The sequence below is a fragment of the Lathamus discolor genome, chromosome 3 (genome assembly GCF_037157495.1).
Source record: "Lathamus discolor isolate bLatDis1 chromosome 3, bLatDis1.hap1, whole genome shotgun sequence".
Lineage (NCBI taxonomy): Eukaryota > Metazoa > Chordata > Aves > Psittaciformes > Psittacidae > Lathamus > Lathamus discolor.
In genome coordinates this window covers 86,591,184-86,606,341 of record NC_088886.1, presented here as the reverse complement: position 1 = coordinate 86,606,341, position 15,158 = coordinate 86,591,184, and the positions used below count along the sequence as shown (strand labels likewise).

Below are 15,158 nucleotides of genomic sequence, written 5' to 3'. Positions count from 1 at the left end.
GGGGCCGAAACGCCAGTAGGATGCAGGGCAGGAAGGCGAGGGAAAGGGAAGAAAGGAGGAAGTTGGGGTGATTGGTGTGATTTTTTTTTTGTTTTCCTTTCTGCTGCGTGTTGCTCTGCTCGATCAGAAGTTAAAAGCAGTGAACATTTTTCTTAGCTGTATGCCTCCAAGCTGCTGGCCTGCCAAGTTAGTCAGCTGAATCCAATTACTGCAAGCAGCATTTCATTTGGCTCGATGGAAGCACTCACTTATAACTTCACCTAAAATTTCAATAATACCTATATTGGGCCCACGCCTGAATAATTCTAAAGATTTCCCTGCGTTTAGCTCTGGCGACTTCTTCTCCGAGGTGGGCTCTGTGGGAGCAGCGCCGGGAGCAGAGCACAACTCCAGCATGCCCGGGATCCCCTCGCCACAGGACAAACTTTGGGTGCTATTCCTGTGGCTGTGGAAATCCCTGGATTTGGTTAAGCTCTCGCCAAGTACAGCATGTTTAGAGCAAGAAGGCTTCTGCTTGTGAGGCTCAGGAGCTGCTTCAGGAAGGGATGAGAAGTCGATAATTAATTAGGCACAAAATGAAAACTTACCGTATTAATCAACAGCGGCTAACAATGACTCGGTTTGCAATATTATGATCTCTCCGCTCAGGGGCTAAGATGCAACGCCACTTATGCTGCCTTCAAACACCTTGTAAAGTGCTATTTCTAATGACCCGTCTTCAAAAAAAATAAAGCACTTAAAATTGACGTACACCCACGTGAATATATTATATAAGACGTTGCCGGGACAGGCCCAGGCCAAGAACCTGAGCGAGCATCATGTGTAATCATGAAGCTCCACTTCCCCAACTCCAGTTTGCCAGCATAAATTAAGGTGATAAGAAGAGGGAATGTTGCATCCTACTGGGTTTGGGTAGGGAGAGAGAAGACTTGGTGGAAAGTTGTAAGGTCTGTTGTGTTGTGAGCTATTGGAGGCGCTTCCGTTGGTTGTTCATTAAGTGGTGAGTTATTGCTGTACGAGGCAAAGGTCATTTCAAAGGCTTATGGTGGCTAGATATCGTCTTTATAATGACCTGGGCTTCTTTGTGGGGGATTTTCTGGCACTCTTAAGTTCTTAAAGTCCTGAATCGACACGTAACACAGCCAAATGCGAAATGCTCATTTCGAGACGCAAATACTTGCGGGGCATTTTCAGCGCTGGGGGTTCTCCGCTTATCTTTCTCTCTGTCTTAACAGGGGACCGGGGGGTTGGAAGGGAGAAAGACCTGCGCTAGCTCTGTTTCCCCAGGGCCCTCCTCGGGCCTTGAGTTGCGGGCGGCAGGAGCGGTGGTTGTGACCGACGGGGAGGACCCCGCAGCTCCCATGCAATGGCGCTCCAGCTCCTCAGTGAGCTGAATCTCTGCTCCCCTCCGCGCCTCGGCCCGGGCTGGGAGACCGGGGAGGCAGGCGTGGCTCCGCTCCGCGGTCGGTACGCGGAGCCCGGCAGAGCGGCTGCCACAGGCCGCCCTGCCCGGGTACGACCCTCAGCCGCGGTATTTTGCGCGTTTTTTTCGCTCCCCGCCTCTCTCAAAGCACTATTAACAAATGGAGAGAAACATCTGCCCTTTGTCTGGCAATAGATCTGAGGCGGACGGAGAGACACGGTGAGGGGCTGCGGACGAGATGTGCATTTATTAACAAAGTCCTAAGGAAGAAAGTCCAAAACAAAGCAGTTTCCTCTGAGAGTTCTCATTTTTGTTGCAGGTCCGTGCCCACGGATTATCCAAAGGAACCTGAAGATCCTACCCACACAGTTAAAGTCAAAAATCAAGAAAAAACATAAGTGTGGTGAGTTCTCTAAATTTCCTTTTCCATCCACCTCCCGCTTCCCCCAGCGCTGCAGGCCCTCCGCAGGGACCAAAGCCCGGGCCCGGCCGCCGGCCTGCCGAGTGGGAAGCGCTGCCCGGCTGGGCGCGCCACCGCCTTCGACGCCAGTTTATACCAATAAATACCAGCCCGCAGGAAGGCCCGCTGAAAGCGGGGTCAGAGGGAGCCGAGCCCGGCTCGGAGCAGCCTTGCCCAGCACCCGGCAGCGGGAAGCGGGCGTCTACCCGTGGGGGTGCTCCGTAGCTGATTTAAGAGGCCTCACGGTGGTCACTGCTCCGTACCGGAGAGCCCCCGCCGCTCCTCTGTCCGCGGGCCCTTCCGCGCTTCTCAGTGCTCTCAGCTCTGAGCAAGCCCTCCCGGTTTAGGTCCAGGTCCAGCCCCAGCGGTGGGTGCCCGGCTGCCCAAGGCAGCCCGCCCAGGGCAGAGGGTCCCCGCCGCATGGCTCTCCTGGCAGCGGCCCGGAGCGGCGGCTGGGTCCGGCAGTGGGTCCAGCGTGTTCCTTATATACAGGGCTGCTCCGGGCCGGCTGCCGGGAAACGTGCCGAGCAGGGGATTCTTTTGCCGGGCTCCCTCCTACGCGCCGGCTGCTTTGCACTTCTGAAAGTGCCGTGGCTTGGGAAGTGTTTTCCTTTTCATTCCTGGCCGGAGCGTTTACTGCCACGGCACTAGCAGTCATAAATTTTGTTACAAACCGCAATGACAGGTGCATTGATATGCACCCTGAGAGCTCCAGCTGCTTTAATAACCGCTCCGCTGGCCTCGCTCACCGCCTCTTATTTATTCGGTATCATATTAGATATTGATCCTCAGCAGAATTAAGTGCAGTGGAAGTTTTAGTAGAGAACTGCTTAATATGGAGGTGTCGAGAGGAAAGCGCCTGGTGGACGCGCGGGCTCCCGGCTTTTCCCCAGGTATTGCCGTGAGAGGGTCAGTAACCTCCAAAGGCGTTGGAGCCAGCGGAGAGACGGACAGAAAGCCCCATTATCGTGTCCAACGCCAACAGTTCAGATGAGGTTAACGTTCTGGAGAGGAGGAAGGGAAATCTGAAACACAGACATGGATACGTTGTGGTTTCCTACCCTTGGAGACTCTGAGCCCCCCTCCCACCGCTCGGCCCCACCATTTGGATGTCACCTCTTTCTTTTTTTTTTCTTTTCCCTAGAGGCTGTTTCTGGCCAAACCACCAAGTGTTGAGCCCCTGCTTTGGTGTTACCTATAAAAACATCACCCCGGGCCTTGCACTCGTGGAAAATCAAACCCTGGAAAGGTCTCTCTCCCCTCTTCCTCTCCCTCACTCTCTTTTTAAGATCTAAAGATGAGCCACCAAACAGTTGAGCATTGTCTATGTGATTTATGGCCCATAGCCTCCTTTTTAGGTTCAAGCAGAGTTCACAAGCAGTTGGTATTTCAGAAAAGAAATAAGGCTTTTAACAGCTTAACAGCAATATTCTTTCTTAAGATTCTGCGTATTCTTTTGGGAACTATATTTCACAAGGCACATAAAAGCCTACGCTTAAGGCGGTGTTGTGCTAACAAAAGTCCTCAGTCCAGACCGCTCCCGAAAATGTAGATGATGGAAGTGGAAAACGAGCGACAGAGTTATTTTGCACAAAAAATACTTTCAGGACTCGTCAAGAGTGTCACAGCGTATTAAAAAGCATCTGAATCGCCAGCGCCCATGTTCATAGACAACTTTTTTTTTAACTAAAATTTTCCAGGAGAGGAAAATAGCTCTTTTCCCATTTCCATCAGCTTCGCAGATCATCCCAAGCTTTTGTTCAGGGAAGAAAAGGACCCCGGTGGTTTGTGACAGCGGATAAACCGCCGAGAGCGGCCGCGGATCTCAGCTCGCTAAGGTTATTCTGAATTACACAGACGTGTACAATCCCGGTGAATTTTAGGGAACAGATGAGCGGTACTTAGCGGTCCCAAAGGCTGCGGGACGAAGAGCAGTATCCTGGTAGTATTGCTCAAGTATAGGCCGGAGAACGGTAATTATCGGACACAGCTCAAAAATTTCTAGGTACTCTTCTCTGGTATGTTAATAAGCTTGAACCCTGAAGAAATACAACGAACTCCGCAGATACGTTGAGTTACAGGCTTACATTGCTAGGTGAAGCATGTGGCAATTTACAGAATTACTAAAACTGCCGGAGAAAACACCTATCAGACAAGAAAAATATAATGGCAGGGAATATTAAAAAAGCCTCAACAAAATCACAGAACAGTTTCTGTCTTGCAAAAAGTGCAGAGAAGTTGCAAGGGAAAAGGGAGCAGCACCCTGGCCCAAAACATCTGCCCCGAGGGGACAGTGCGTTTTCGGCTTAAACAGCCTGATCGGGGGGCCGGGAGGCGGGGAGGGGAGTGCCACAAGTTCGCAAGCTGGAAAAAGAAGAGAAACCCCTAAAAATTATCTCCCATCTCTCAGGTTCTTTCTACTGGGGACAAATAAAGGGGACGAGAAACGTTGGGTGAGGGAATTTAATTCATCACAGAACTAAAATAGGGGAGCTGACCTGAGACTTCCTTTATAGTGCAAAGTGAAGTGAGTGAATGGCGCCGGTTACACTTTAACTCCGGAGGAATCCGGGGGAAGAAGAAGGGCGGGTTTACAAAGAGGACGGGATTTTTCTGCCTCTGCCCGGCCTCGGCCCGGGCTCAATCCATCATGTCAGCCCTGCGCGGCCCTGCGCACGCGTGCCGGGCGGGAGAGGGGCGCGGGGGGCTCTGGGCTGAAATGGACCGGGGGGGCCCTGGGAACACCACCCAGCGCGGCCTCGCCTTGCTCGGTGGGAGCCCTTCCCTTGCAACCGCGAAGAGCGATCCAGCCGAACTCCCGGCGGAACGGTCCACAGGCAGAACAAAGCAGGAGAACATTCCCCAAAATGCCTCAAAACGTGGCCTCTGGGAAGTCCCGCCAATGTGTTCCCGTTCCCCTCAGCACCACGGCTCTCGGTGGCTCCTTCCCTGCTGTCCCGCTGTTCTCCCCTTGTGTGCCCTGCTCTTCTCCCTGGGGTGCTCCAATTTAGCCCGGCTCCTTCCTGGTGATCCCGCTCCTTTCTTAATGTCTTCTGCTCGCTCCCTCGTGACTCTGGTCCTCCTCTGGGGTCCCCTGCTCCTCTCTCTGGTGTCTCCTGCTCTTTCCTTGATGCTCCCTGCTCCTTCTCTGGTGTCCCTTGCTCCTTTTCTGGTGTCTCCCGCTCCTTGCTTTATGCCCCCTGCTCCTAATCTGGTGTCCCTTGCTCCTTCCTGGATGTCACCCACTCCTTCCCCTCTGCCCCTGCTCCCTCCCTGCCGTCTCCAAGGCCTACCGGCCCTGCAGAGGTGGTTGGTGCTGGAGTGCGGGGCTTTTCAGGGACAGCCCGGAGGCTCCCAGCCGTCGTCACCCACTGAAGGTCTCTTTTGTGTCCCCACTGTCCCCCTTCCCAGGTGGATACGAGTGGCCGGGGCCGACGACGTGAGGCGCGGGGCGGCAGTCAATGTTATTTGAGCGGGGGCCGCGGGCCTCGGCGATCGCAGAGCGGAGGATGCAGAAAGCCGCTTACTACGACAACGCGGGGCTCTTCGGGGGCTACAGCTACAGCAAGGCCGACGCCTACCCCTACGGCGCGACCCACCAGTCCTATGGCCAGGCTGGCCTGGACGGAGAGTACCCCGGCTCTGCCTGCTCCGTCCAGGGCTCGGCTCCTGGCCGTGCCCCGGCCCACAAGGGCAGCGAGCTGAGCGGCAGCTGCATGCGGACGGCGGGGGGCGGCCCAGGGGGCAGCCAGCCCTCGGGCATCGGCGAACAGCAGCCCCCAGCGCTGCCGCCCTCCTCCCCGCCCAACCCCCCTCCCAGCGCGCCCCCTCCGAAAAAAACCAAGGGAGGCCCCAACTCCTCGGGCTCGACCACCGCCACCCTCAGCAAGCAGATATTCCCCTGGATGAAGGAGTCCCGGCAGAACTCCAAGCAGAAAAGCACCTGCGCCCCTTCAGGTAGCCCGACACCCCCGACCCGGCCCACTGCCCGCCCCGGGAGCCGGGCAGAGCCTCTCGGGCTGAGCTCCTGTCCCTGCACCTTGTCCCCTCCTCCTCCAGGGGCAATGGCCCCCATACACCGCTCGGGGGTCTCAGCCTCACCGGGCGCTGCAGGCGGGGAAGGCTGGGGGCTCCTGCCCTGCTCCCCCCTCCAGCCCAGTGGCGGAAGGCGCGGCCCTGACGGGACAGGGCCGCTGGGGTCCCTGGGGTAGGCGGCTGCGGGGGGGGGGGGGTGTGGGGTGGTGTGTGCCGGGCAGGGAGCGGTGGGAGGCCTCCCCCAGACTCCCTGAGCCCCCTCTCCGGGAGCCGGCAGAACGAGGGGGGCTCCGGGGGATCCCGGGGAGCCTTTCTGGGGGGGGGACCAACTTGTGCCTCTTTCCTGCAGGAGAGAGCTGCGAAGACAAGAGCCCCCCCGGGCCGGCCTCCAAGCGGGTGCGCACAGCCTACACCAGCGCGCAGCTGGTGGAGCTGGAGAAGGAGTTTCACTTCAACCGCTATCTGTGCCGGCCGCGCCGGGTGGAGATGGCCAACCTTCTCAACCTGACCGAGCGGCAGATCAAGATCTGGTTCCAGAACCGCCGGATGAAGTACAAAAAGGACCAGAAAGCCAAAGGCATCATGCACTCCCCCGTCGGACAGTCCCCGGACCGCAGCCCCCCCCTGAGCGGCCCAAACCACGTCGGCTACTCCAGCCAGCTCCCCAGCGTCAACAGCCTCAGCTACGACGCGCCCTCGCCCACCTCTTTCGCCAAGTCCCAGCAGAGCATGTACGGGCTGGCCGCCTACACGGCGCCGCTGAGCAGCTGCCTGCCGCAGCAGAAGCGCTACGCGGGCGCGGAGTACGACCCCCACCCCATGCAGAGCGGCGGCGGCGGTTTCGCCAATCCCAGCCTACAGGGCAGCCCCGTCTACGTGGGGGGCAACTTCGTGGACTCGATGCCTGCCTCGGGCCCCATGTTCAACCTGGGGCACCTGCAGCACCCCTCCTCCGCCAGCGTGGACTACAGCTGCGCCGCCCAGATCCCCGGCGGCCATCACCACGGACCTTGCGACCCCCACCCCACCTACACGGACCTCTCCTCCCACCACAGCTCTCAGGGACGGATGCAGGAGGCACCCAAGCTCACGCATCTGTAGCGGGGCGGCGGGCGGCGGGGCCCGCTCCCCTCTCCATTACCTCACTTTTCTGACGGGACAGTGTTACTTTGCTCTCGAGTGCCAACAGTGTTAGTGGATTTGTCTCCCCTAGCAGCTCCCTTCTTCCTTCCGCAGCCCCGGGTAGGTCCGCGAGCAGGAGCCTTTCTTTTAGAGCTGTGTTTAAGCATGACAGTGCAATATACTGCATACCGAGGGACTGGTAAGCTGGTAATGATGTACTTGAAGGTAAGTCTTAGAGATGCCGTAGTGTTAGCAGCGCGTCATGCTGAGGTGTTTTAGAGCAGGGGTGAGCGGTGGGAACTCGCCCGCGCGTTATTCCAGAGAAGTTAATTTATGAATTCTTCCGTAACGTAAGGATCGCATTGGACTAAACGATATGTATTTATTATTTTAAGCGAGACATTTTTGTATCACTGATTATTTATCCTCGTCTTAATGTATTTATGTGGGTATTTGTAGAGTTCCTTCACCAATACTTCGGGAGAGCAATTCAGGTCCGTGGTGATTGACATTTCACCTATTTAGTATATTCGGTCTGAGATAGTTGAGAGAGTAGTCTTGAACAGTTGTAACAGTGGCTGGTGTTCGTAGTTTATGTAAGGATTAATTAAGACAACAAGTCGTAAGTCATGAATAGAGTAAAACAAACTGTGGCATCACACAAAAGAGCCGTTACACTTAAAAAAAAAATTAATAGTATCGGAGTTATTTTAAAAGTATTTATTTCTGGCCGGCCCCGAACGCCGGGGTGGCTTGGGGGCAGCTGGCTTGGCCGGGTGAAGCCACCCTTGGCTGGAAGCACAGCCGCTTGGAGGAGGCGATCTACAAAGCAGGGCTCTTAGCCATCTTGTTTCAGATCAAATCCTGCGTACAAAAGCCTCGGTGAGGTTAACATTTATTTATTGTCTGGGTATCTATCACACATATTATTATTTGGGTGGGCTATTTTATTCTCTTTCTTTTTTTTATTGTTTTAAATTACACTCTGGCTATCTGAAATAGGAAAGAAATTAGAAGCTTAGAACGCAAAAAAAAAAAAATTAGAAACCCTCTGATAGTGCTAATTTCATTAGGGTCTCCATAGCAATCTGCGCAGCAGCTGCCGCCTCCTTTGTTATTTATACTGTTGTCTTTATACTAACCATAAATCAATTTTTTAGACATCTTTGGAAGCCCGAGCTTTTCCTCTTGCTTTTCATAAAAATAAACTTTGAAAGAAAATTGACAATCAGGTAGACGCAGCCGAAGGGCAGCCGCAGAGGCGCGGTGCGGGCAGGGGTGCCCTGCTAGGATGGTCCCGTCCCCCCGGACAGCGGCTGCGGGGCATCGCCGCCTCGTTCCGTCACCAACGGGACCGCTAACACGGGGAGGAATAAACAAAAATTAATAAAAAAAGAAAAAATAAAAAGGAAAAAAAGAAAAAAAAAGGAAAAAAAACCGACAAAAAACCCCCAACCAAACCACAAAAAGATGCTCTGAACCCTCGTGTTTCCTCCCCTTTAGTTACACGGCTGTATTGAATCCCTCGCTGGATTTACAGATTCTTCTTTTGTAAACGTTGTCATTAAAGTCTCTTCCTGACGGTACATGTCGCTCCGAGAAGACTCTTCTTACCTCTTTCTAAAAGTGTCGAGTTAAAGATAAATCCGAATTTCCCTATTCCCCACCAACCCTTCGGACGCGCCACTTCCCAGTCTGACAAACACTGAAGCTCCTACTCCATCCTCTAATGAAAGGACCTGGCATTCCTATTGTGGGAAATATTTTAACTCCTCCAATTCTGGTCAACACTGACAAGTTTTCTCTTTCTCCTTCCTTTCTTTCCTTCTTTCTTTCTTTCTTTCTTTCTCTCTCTCTTTCTTTCTTTCTCTCTCTCTTTCTTTCTTTCTTTCTCTCTCTTTCTTTCTTTCTCTTTCTTTCCTTCTTTCTCTTTCTTTCTTTCTTTCTTTCTTTCTTTCTTTCTTTCTTTCTTTCTTTCTTTCTTTCTTTCTTTCTTTCTTTCTTTCTTTCTTTCTTTCTTTCTTTCTTTCTTTCTTTCTTTCTTTCTTTCTTTCTTTCTTTCTCTCTCTCTCTCTCTCTTTCTCTCTCTCTCTCTTTCTCTCTTTCTCTCTTTCTCTCTTTCTCTTTCTTTCTTTCTTTCTCTCTTTCTCTCTTTCTTTCTCTCTTTCTCTCTTTCTCTCTCTCATTCTTTCGTTCTTTCTTCTCTTTCGTTCTTTCCCTCTTTCTCTCTTCCTTTCTTTCTCTCTTTCTCTCCTTTTCTCTCTCCCTCCCTCCCTCCCTCCCCCCTTCCTTCCTTCCATCCTCCCACCCTCCCTCCCTCCCTTCCACCCTTCCTTTCTCCCTTCCTCCCTTCCTTCCTTCCATCCTCCCTTCCTTACTTCTACCCCCCTTTCCCTCCTTCCTTCCCTCCATCCCCCTTTCCCCCCTTCCTTCCTTCCTTCCTTCCTTCCTTCCTTCCTTCCTTCCTTCCTCCCTTCCTCCCTTCCTCCCTCCCTCCCTCCCTCCCTCCTTCCTTCCCTTCCTTCCTTCCCTCTTTCCCTTCTCCATTCCTCCCTTCCTCCCCTTCCTCCCCTTCTTTCCTTCCTCATCTTCCTCACCTTCCTTTCTTCCTTGTCTTCTGGTATTTATGTTTGGCTGGACAGTAACAATTCAAAATCCTGCTTAGGGTTTTATTTTCCCCTCTGTGCAATTTTAATAATGTTGTGCTATGTTGAGAAGTGTAACTTCTGTTAAATTTCACTTTTACCCAAGCAAATTTGGGTATATGTGTTGTAGATCTGTAAACAATACAGAACAGAATAAACTACTTTGTTCAGATACATATTTTAACCATTTTGAGCCCTAAAAATATTTTCTCTGGAAGTTTCCACACAAATCGTTTCACAGAAGCTCCATCCGGGAGTAAAAACACATACAAGTAATGCAAAAAGTAAGGCTAAACACCACTTGTGAATTACACTTTATAATATTCCATAAATACATATATGCTTGTATGTCCAGAATTTTCTGTAATCAAGGTACCCAGGACTAAGATTGTACATGTGGGTTTTTTTGTGTGTTCTTGAAAACTCCATGTATTTTGTACCACCTGCTTCTATATGTGAAATGGCAAGTCACCCCTATTTCTGCAGGGCCATTCCTGGTGTAACCCTATGTGTTTTCCTCAAGAGTTTCCCACCACCATGCTCTGTAGGTTGCTCTTCAAACAGTGTCCGCTCTGACTTACACGATTAGTCCTTCATTAAAACTGTTAAGAAAGAAAAAGCCATTTATAGGTAGCCCTTCCCACGATCTGAGGAAGAAGGGGGTTTGAGAGGAACCCTGACCACAAACACAGAGTTACTCAGGCACACTGCCCTGAGATATTTTCATATTGCAGAAAGACGGGGTTTGCAGACTTGGTTTCCAGTGGGGGGGAGGAGGAGAATGTGTGAGGGGAAATCTTGTAAATAAATTCACTTTTCTTCTCCGTGACTCAGGCAGAGGCGTCTTGTTCGTGACACAGGAGAAGTTTATGATGATAACCTAATTATTGGAAGCAATGTTACTTTAGCAAGATCGCTGGCATTTTTACAATGTTTGTACAAGCATCAGCAATCTAGAGGAGAGAGACACTTTGGCACAAGCCAGACTTTTTCTTGGCCCATCATTTAAAACCCATAAATTGTAAACAGCCCCCTTTCACACTCAATAGGAACTCAGATCTTTTGCAACAGCATCTGATGAGATGAACTCCAGTCACCTGTTTAAAACACAACTAGCTAGCCAAGACCAGGCCTGGGGCTGATCCTAGCCTTGCCTTTCTTTGCATGCAGGAGTCATATCATCCCTTCCCCTCCTTCCCTGCTCCCTCTATCTGCTCCAGACCCGTAACAGGGTCACTGAGCCAGGGCCTCTCAATGCCGGCAGCACTGCTGCAGTGTTTGGGATAGAGAGCTGCTGAAAGCACTGGTTGAGGGGCGTCAGGGGTGTACTGAGCTTCAGTGAGTCTGTGCAGGTTCTCCTGCTCAGATCAGTGGGTTTTGGGTCTCCAGTTGCTGTTTTGGCTCTTATGGTAACTCACTATTCAATGGGGCCCCAGCAGTTTCCCTGCTGCAAAAGGAGATGAAGTTTTGTGTCATCTCTGAGCAGTCAGTGCAGGGCTGAGCTGCAGCTTTGTACCCTGTTTCTTTTGAGGGGTGTCCCATCCATGTCCCTCTGTCTAGGGTGTCTAGGGGAACCCAGACAGGCACAGCCAGGAGCTCCCAGGGATGCCACTCTCTTGCAGGTGACACTTGTGTGAGGCTGGGGAAACAAAACCAAATACATCTTGCTTCATTAGCAAGTGGTCCCTGGGCAAAGTATAGTTTCCAGCCCTGGTCCCTAGGTAGTCCAGGGAGGAATTACTGGGCACCCCATATGGCTGCCACCATGGGACCATGCCTGGGTCGTCTGGGCTGCACCAACCTATCCATGGGTAAAGAGGAGGTAGCTGGCTGCAGGCGCACCAGGCAAGGACAGGCAGCAGCAGAGGCTGGCTAAGAAAGAGGGAGCCCACCAGCATCAGCTAGAAGCCCCCTGACTTTCTTAGGGACCCGCTGGATCATTGATGCTCTGTGGCTAGAAGTCTGAAGGCAGGACCCACCACTGGGGTCTCTGAACCGCTCCAGCCCCATGGGAAACCCTATGAAACAGCCTGCAGATAGGTCTAGGCACAGAAGGGATTACTCTGCTAGGGAACAAAGAGGGTAAAGTGGTTGGGGGTGCTGGAGTCCTGCTGGGAGGGTGCCTCACTGGCAGCTGTCAGCTAGGGAGGCAGGGAAGGAACTGCAGCTAGCAACACCATCCTTCTATGTGCCAGCCTGCTGTGTGTGCCCAGCGGCCACACACAATGGCAGCCCAGTGAAGGCGCAGCATGCTGTGTGGCTGGGAGGCCCAGGCATCCAGCAGACCTGCCTGTGAACAAAAGCTGGAGCCAGACGGGCAGCACAAAGGGGCTGGTGCTGCTGGGGCAATTAGGGCTGCGGTGGTTGGCTGGGCACCATGTGATGTTATACATAGATGAACTGGCTACCTCTGCTTTTAAAAGGCACGAGATGTGCTGGACCACAGCTCTGTTGGCCACAGCCACTTTCCAGGGACTGAGCGGCAGGTTAATCTCTGAACGGGCTCTCCATTCCCATGTGAGCAGCATCAGCGGCAACGTGGTCCTGGCTGGCAGTGGGGCTGGTGGGGGAGGGAAGTGGCTGGCTCTATTAAGGGTCATCAATCACATGATGAACACTTTTACTCGACAGCGGTTCCTCTGACTTCTGTTCTAGCCTGAGCCAGCTGGGACTCGATCAGAAACCCCAGGAGCAGAGGCAAAGCCCAGTCCCGGAGCACCAGAGCCATGGAGTAATATGGCAGGATGGGACTGAGCCCTTTTGGTCGGAAAGGCTGCGATGCAAAAGGGGACACAGCAAGGTGTCTGTACCTGCACATCCCCAGACCTCCGCAGATGCTGCTTGGAAGCAGACTTTGGGCTTTGTGTTCACCTTCAGAGCCCAGGGTCCTGGAGCTCCCTGAACACAGAAAGGCTCAGCAGCAATGATCATAAGCACAAAAGCTGAATGAAATCAGCATGGGATCTGTACTATTAGTAGGATGGAGTCTTCTAGGTAAAAATACTCTTGAATGTACAAGTTGAGCACTTCTTTCTTTCTTTCTTTCTTTTTAATTTGTTGATGTGCAGTTTTCCTTGGAACAGCAGAAGCTTTGAAGACGGCAGACAACCCCCAGCCCCCGTGCAGTGTTGATCTTTTCTCCAAGGAACTTGGGCCACTCTTTAGGACCTCTGGGAGTAAGAAGGGCTAGGCAAAGCAGAAATGCCGGCTGCAAACCCTTTAACATCTCTGTTTTGCACAGAGCAGCATGGCTTACCTTAATACCTCTGGGTTATCCATGCATGTATATTTTCCTACTAAATTCATAGCCATGGGACAGGAAATGACATTACATGGCACAGGCGCTTGAGTGGAATTACTCTTCTGGGCAAATCTTTACAGAATGAAAGAGGGACTCCTTTTCTCTGTGTTCATGTGGAGGATCTTTATAGTTAATCCCACACATTGCAAGAGCAGAGGTCTCTGTCCCAGGCCTGGTGAAACTGCCCCAGGGGTCAGCCAGGAAAGTGGAGCTTGTGGCAGGGAAATACCGATGGCAGAGGGAAACACACTTTCCTCAGGAAGAGCATGAAATGCCGTGCCTGTCTGGAAGGGCTGTGCTTGTGCTGGAGCTGAGCCTGCCCCAACCCAGAGCAGCAGAATGATTTCCCTTCTTTGCCCTGGGGTCTCTGCACATCCCTGGTTTTATTCACACTTTACAAAATAAACTCCCCAGAGCTTCTCCTTTTTCTCTGCTAGCCTTCCTCCTTTTATGGTTTGCCTGTGTTAACAGGGACAATGCTTAAAACCCCAGTGTTTGCTTCCTTCTCTTTGGGATGTCCACTCATGCTCTGGCTGTCTCCACACCATGAAGTGCATCCCCACATACCGCTGAGAACCAGCTCTCCCTTGCTGTTATGTTGTGGCAGCAGAGGGGCAAGGACAAGGCCATGCTTGAATCAGATCTTCTGTATCATTTTCTTGAGGATTGGGTTGAGGAGGGGTCTGTTGAATCTCCTGTGTGTTATTGCGACAAGCACAGATGGTGGAGGCTTACTCCAGAGAGGAAAGGCAACGTGCACCAACCTGAGCCCTGTGGCTCAGGGCTACCATTGCCTTCACGCACGTGCTGCTCAAGCAGCCTCCCCAGGGCACTTCTGGTAAACATCCTCACTCAACAGGACTTTGGGCTTTTTCACTGGGCTTATTTCTACATCACATCTTAATTTCCCAGTGGCTGTCTCAGGCTTTGCAGTGACCCCTGTGGTCCCAGAAGTATGGTGGCACAGGGGTTGGTTTGGTCCATTGTTCTCACAGGGGTTTCTGCCCCAGCAGCTCTTCTGGCTTGTGCCATCACTGCACCACTTGGCAGACATCCCTAAACCTCCCAGCCATTCTCAAACTGCCTTTGACAGCATCATATTCCTCCCACCCTTCTTTTTAATTCACTTTTCTTCTTCCCTCTTTTGACTTCCAGGGACTCTTTCCTATTAGACCTCTTGCAAAAACCCAGCAAAAACCGGCTGCAGTCTCTCAATTTCCTGTGACTGGGACTTAGCCATTTAAGTACAGACACTGAAATTCAGAAGCATAGAAAATAGGATCCCTGTCAAAAGACAAAACAGCGACAAGAGATTCTTTGCCTGTGTTTAGCCACTGATTCCTGCTTTCCTAATCCTTGAACAGTCCTGCAAAAACAAACAGGTAGTGAGCAAGAAATTCAGTAACGGAATCAGCTGTGTGAATGGAAAGATCTTATGTTGGTGTGAACACGGACAGCTCTTCTAGCATTTAAAACAGAGCTTTAGGTGTAATTAAACCAGTTGTGTTTTGCAAACAGAAGACTCAAGTAAAGCAGCAGCCCTCCTCCAGAGCCAGTGCTGTTTGCTTCATTGAAGGCAGGAGTTTTTACAGCAGGGGAGACTAAAAAGCACAGATGCTCTCCTGCGTGGCTAGCCTTTCTCTGCTAAAGAGCTTGGTGTTCCCAGGCTTCTGTTTTGTCAGAAGATGACATTTTCCCAACTGCTCTGATTGACATGGGTGTGCTGAGCAAGCTTGTATCATCCATAATTTAACCCCTCCCTCAAAATGTAGGTTTCCTGACAAGGTGTATTTAATTTAAACTCTTCTTCTAATGTATACAACCAAATAGAAATATAGGTGATATTCCACTACTAGTGCAGCAGGGTGGCATAGATGAGGCTGTGTCTGGAGAACATAACTTCGTGTCTCTGTGCTTACAGTGACTGCTCTGTCTGTAGATCCCAAGTCCCAAGCACATTAAAGCTGCAAAGCCAGCGTTTGCTCTGTAATAGCTGCTTTATAGCAGGTGGGTTGGATGAGCTGGGGAGAAAGTGGGGCTGATAGAAATTGACATCGCTGATCAGAGCCCATATGCAGTGAAGCACACCTATGTCCTTGCGGGCTTGTATCTGCCTGTCCCAGGGATGTGTCCTGTCAGGGCCTCTGCAGGAAAGAAACAGAACAGGCCTGC

At 51.8% G+C, this 15,158-nt stretch overlaps 1 protein-coding gene across 7 annotated transcripts in view; it reads left to right on the top strand.

The window, feature by feature from the left end:
* HOXD3 (homeobox D3) overlaps positions 1 to 8,940 on the top strand; it is a 30,976-nt gene extending 22,036 nt beyond the window's left edge. For 5 of the 7 annotated variants that reach the window (XM_065670285.1, XM_065670288.1, XM_065670289.1 and 2 more), the window contains 3 exons: positions 1,743 to 1,826; positions 5,295 to 5,840; positions 6,268 to 8,940. In XM_065670285.1, the coding sequence (XP_065526357.1) occupies positions 5,345 to 5,840; positions 6,268 to 7,019 (1,248 nt within the window). In that variant the 5' untranslated portion in view covers positions 1,743 to 1,826; positions 5,295 to 5,344 and the 3' untranslated portion in view covers positions 7,020 to 8,940. Of the gene's footprint in view, positions 1 to 996; positions 1,643 to 1,742; positions 1,827 to 3,027; positions 5,841 to 6,267 lie in introns of those variants that run through there. The other 2 variants (XM_065670287.1, XM_065670291.1) reach the window with 2 other exon arrangements.
* Positions 8,941 to 15,158: the final 6,218 nt, after the last annotated feature.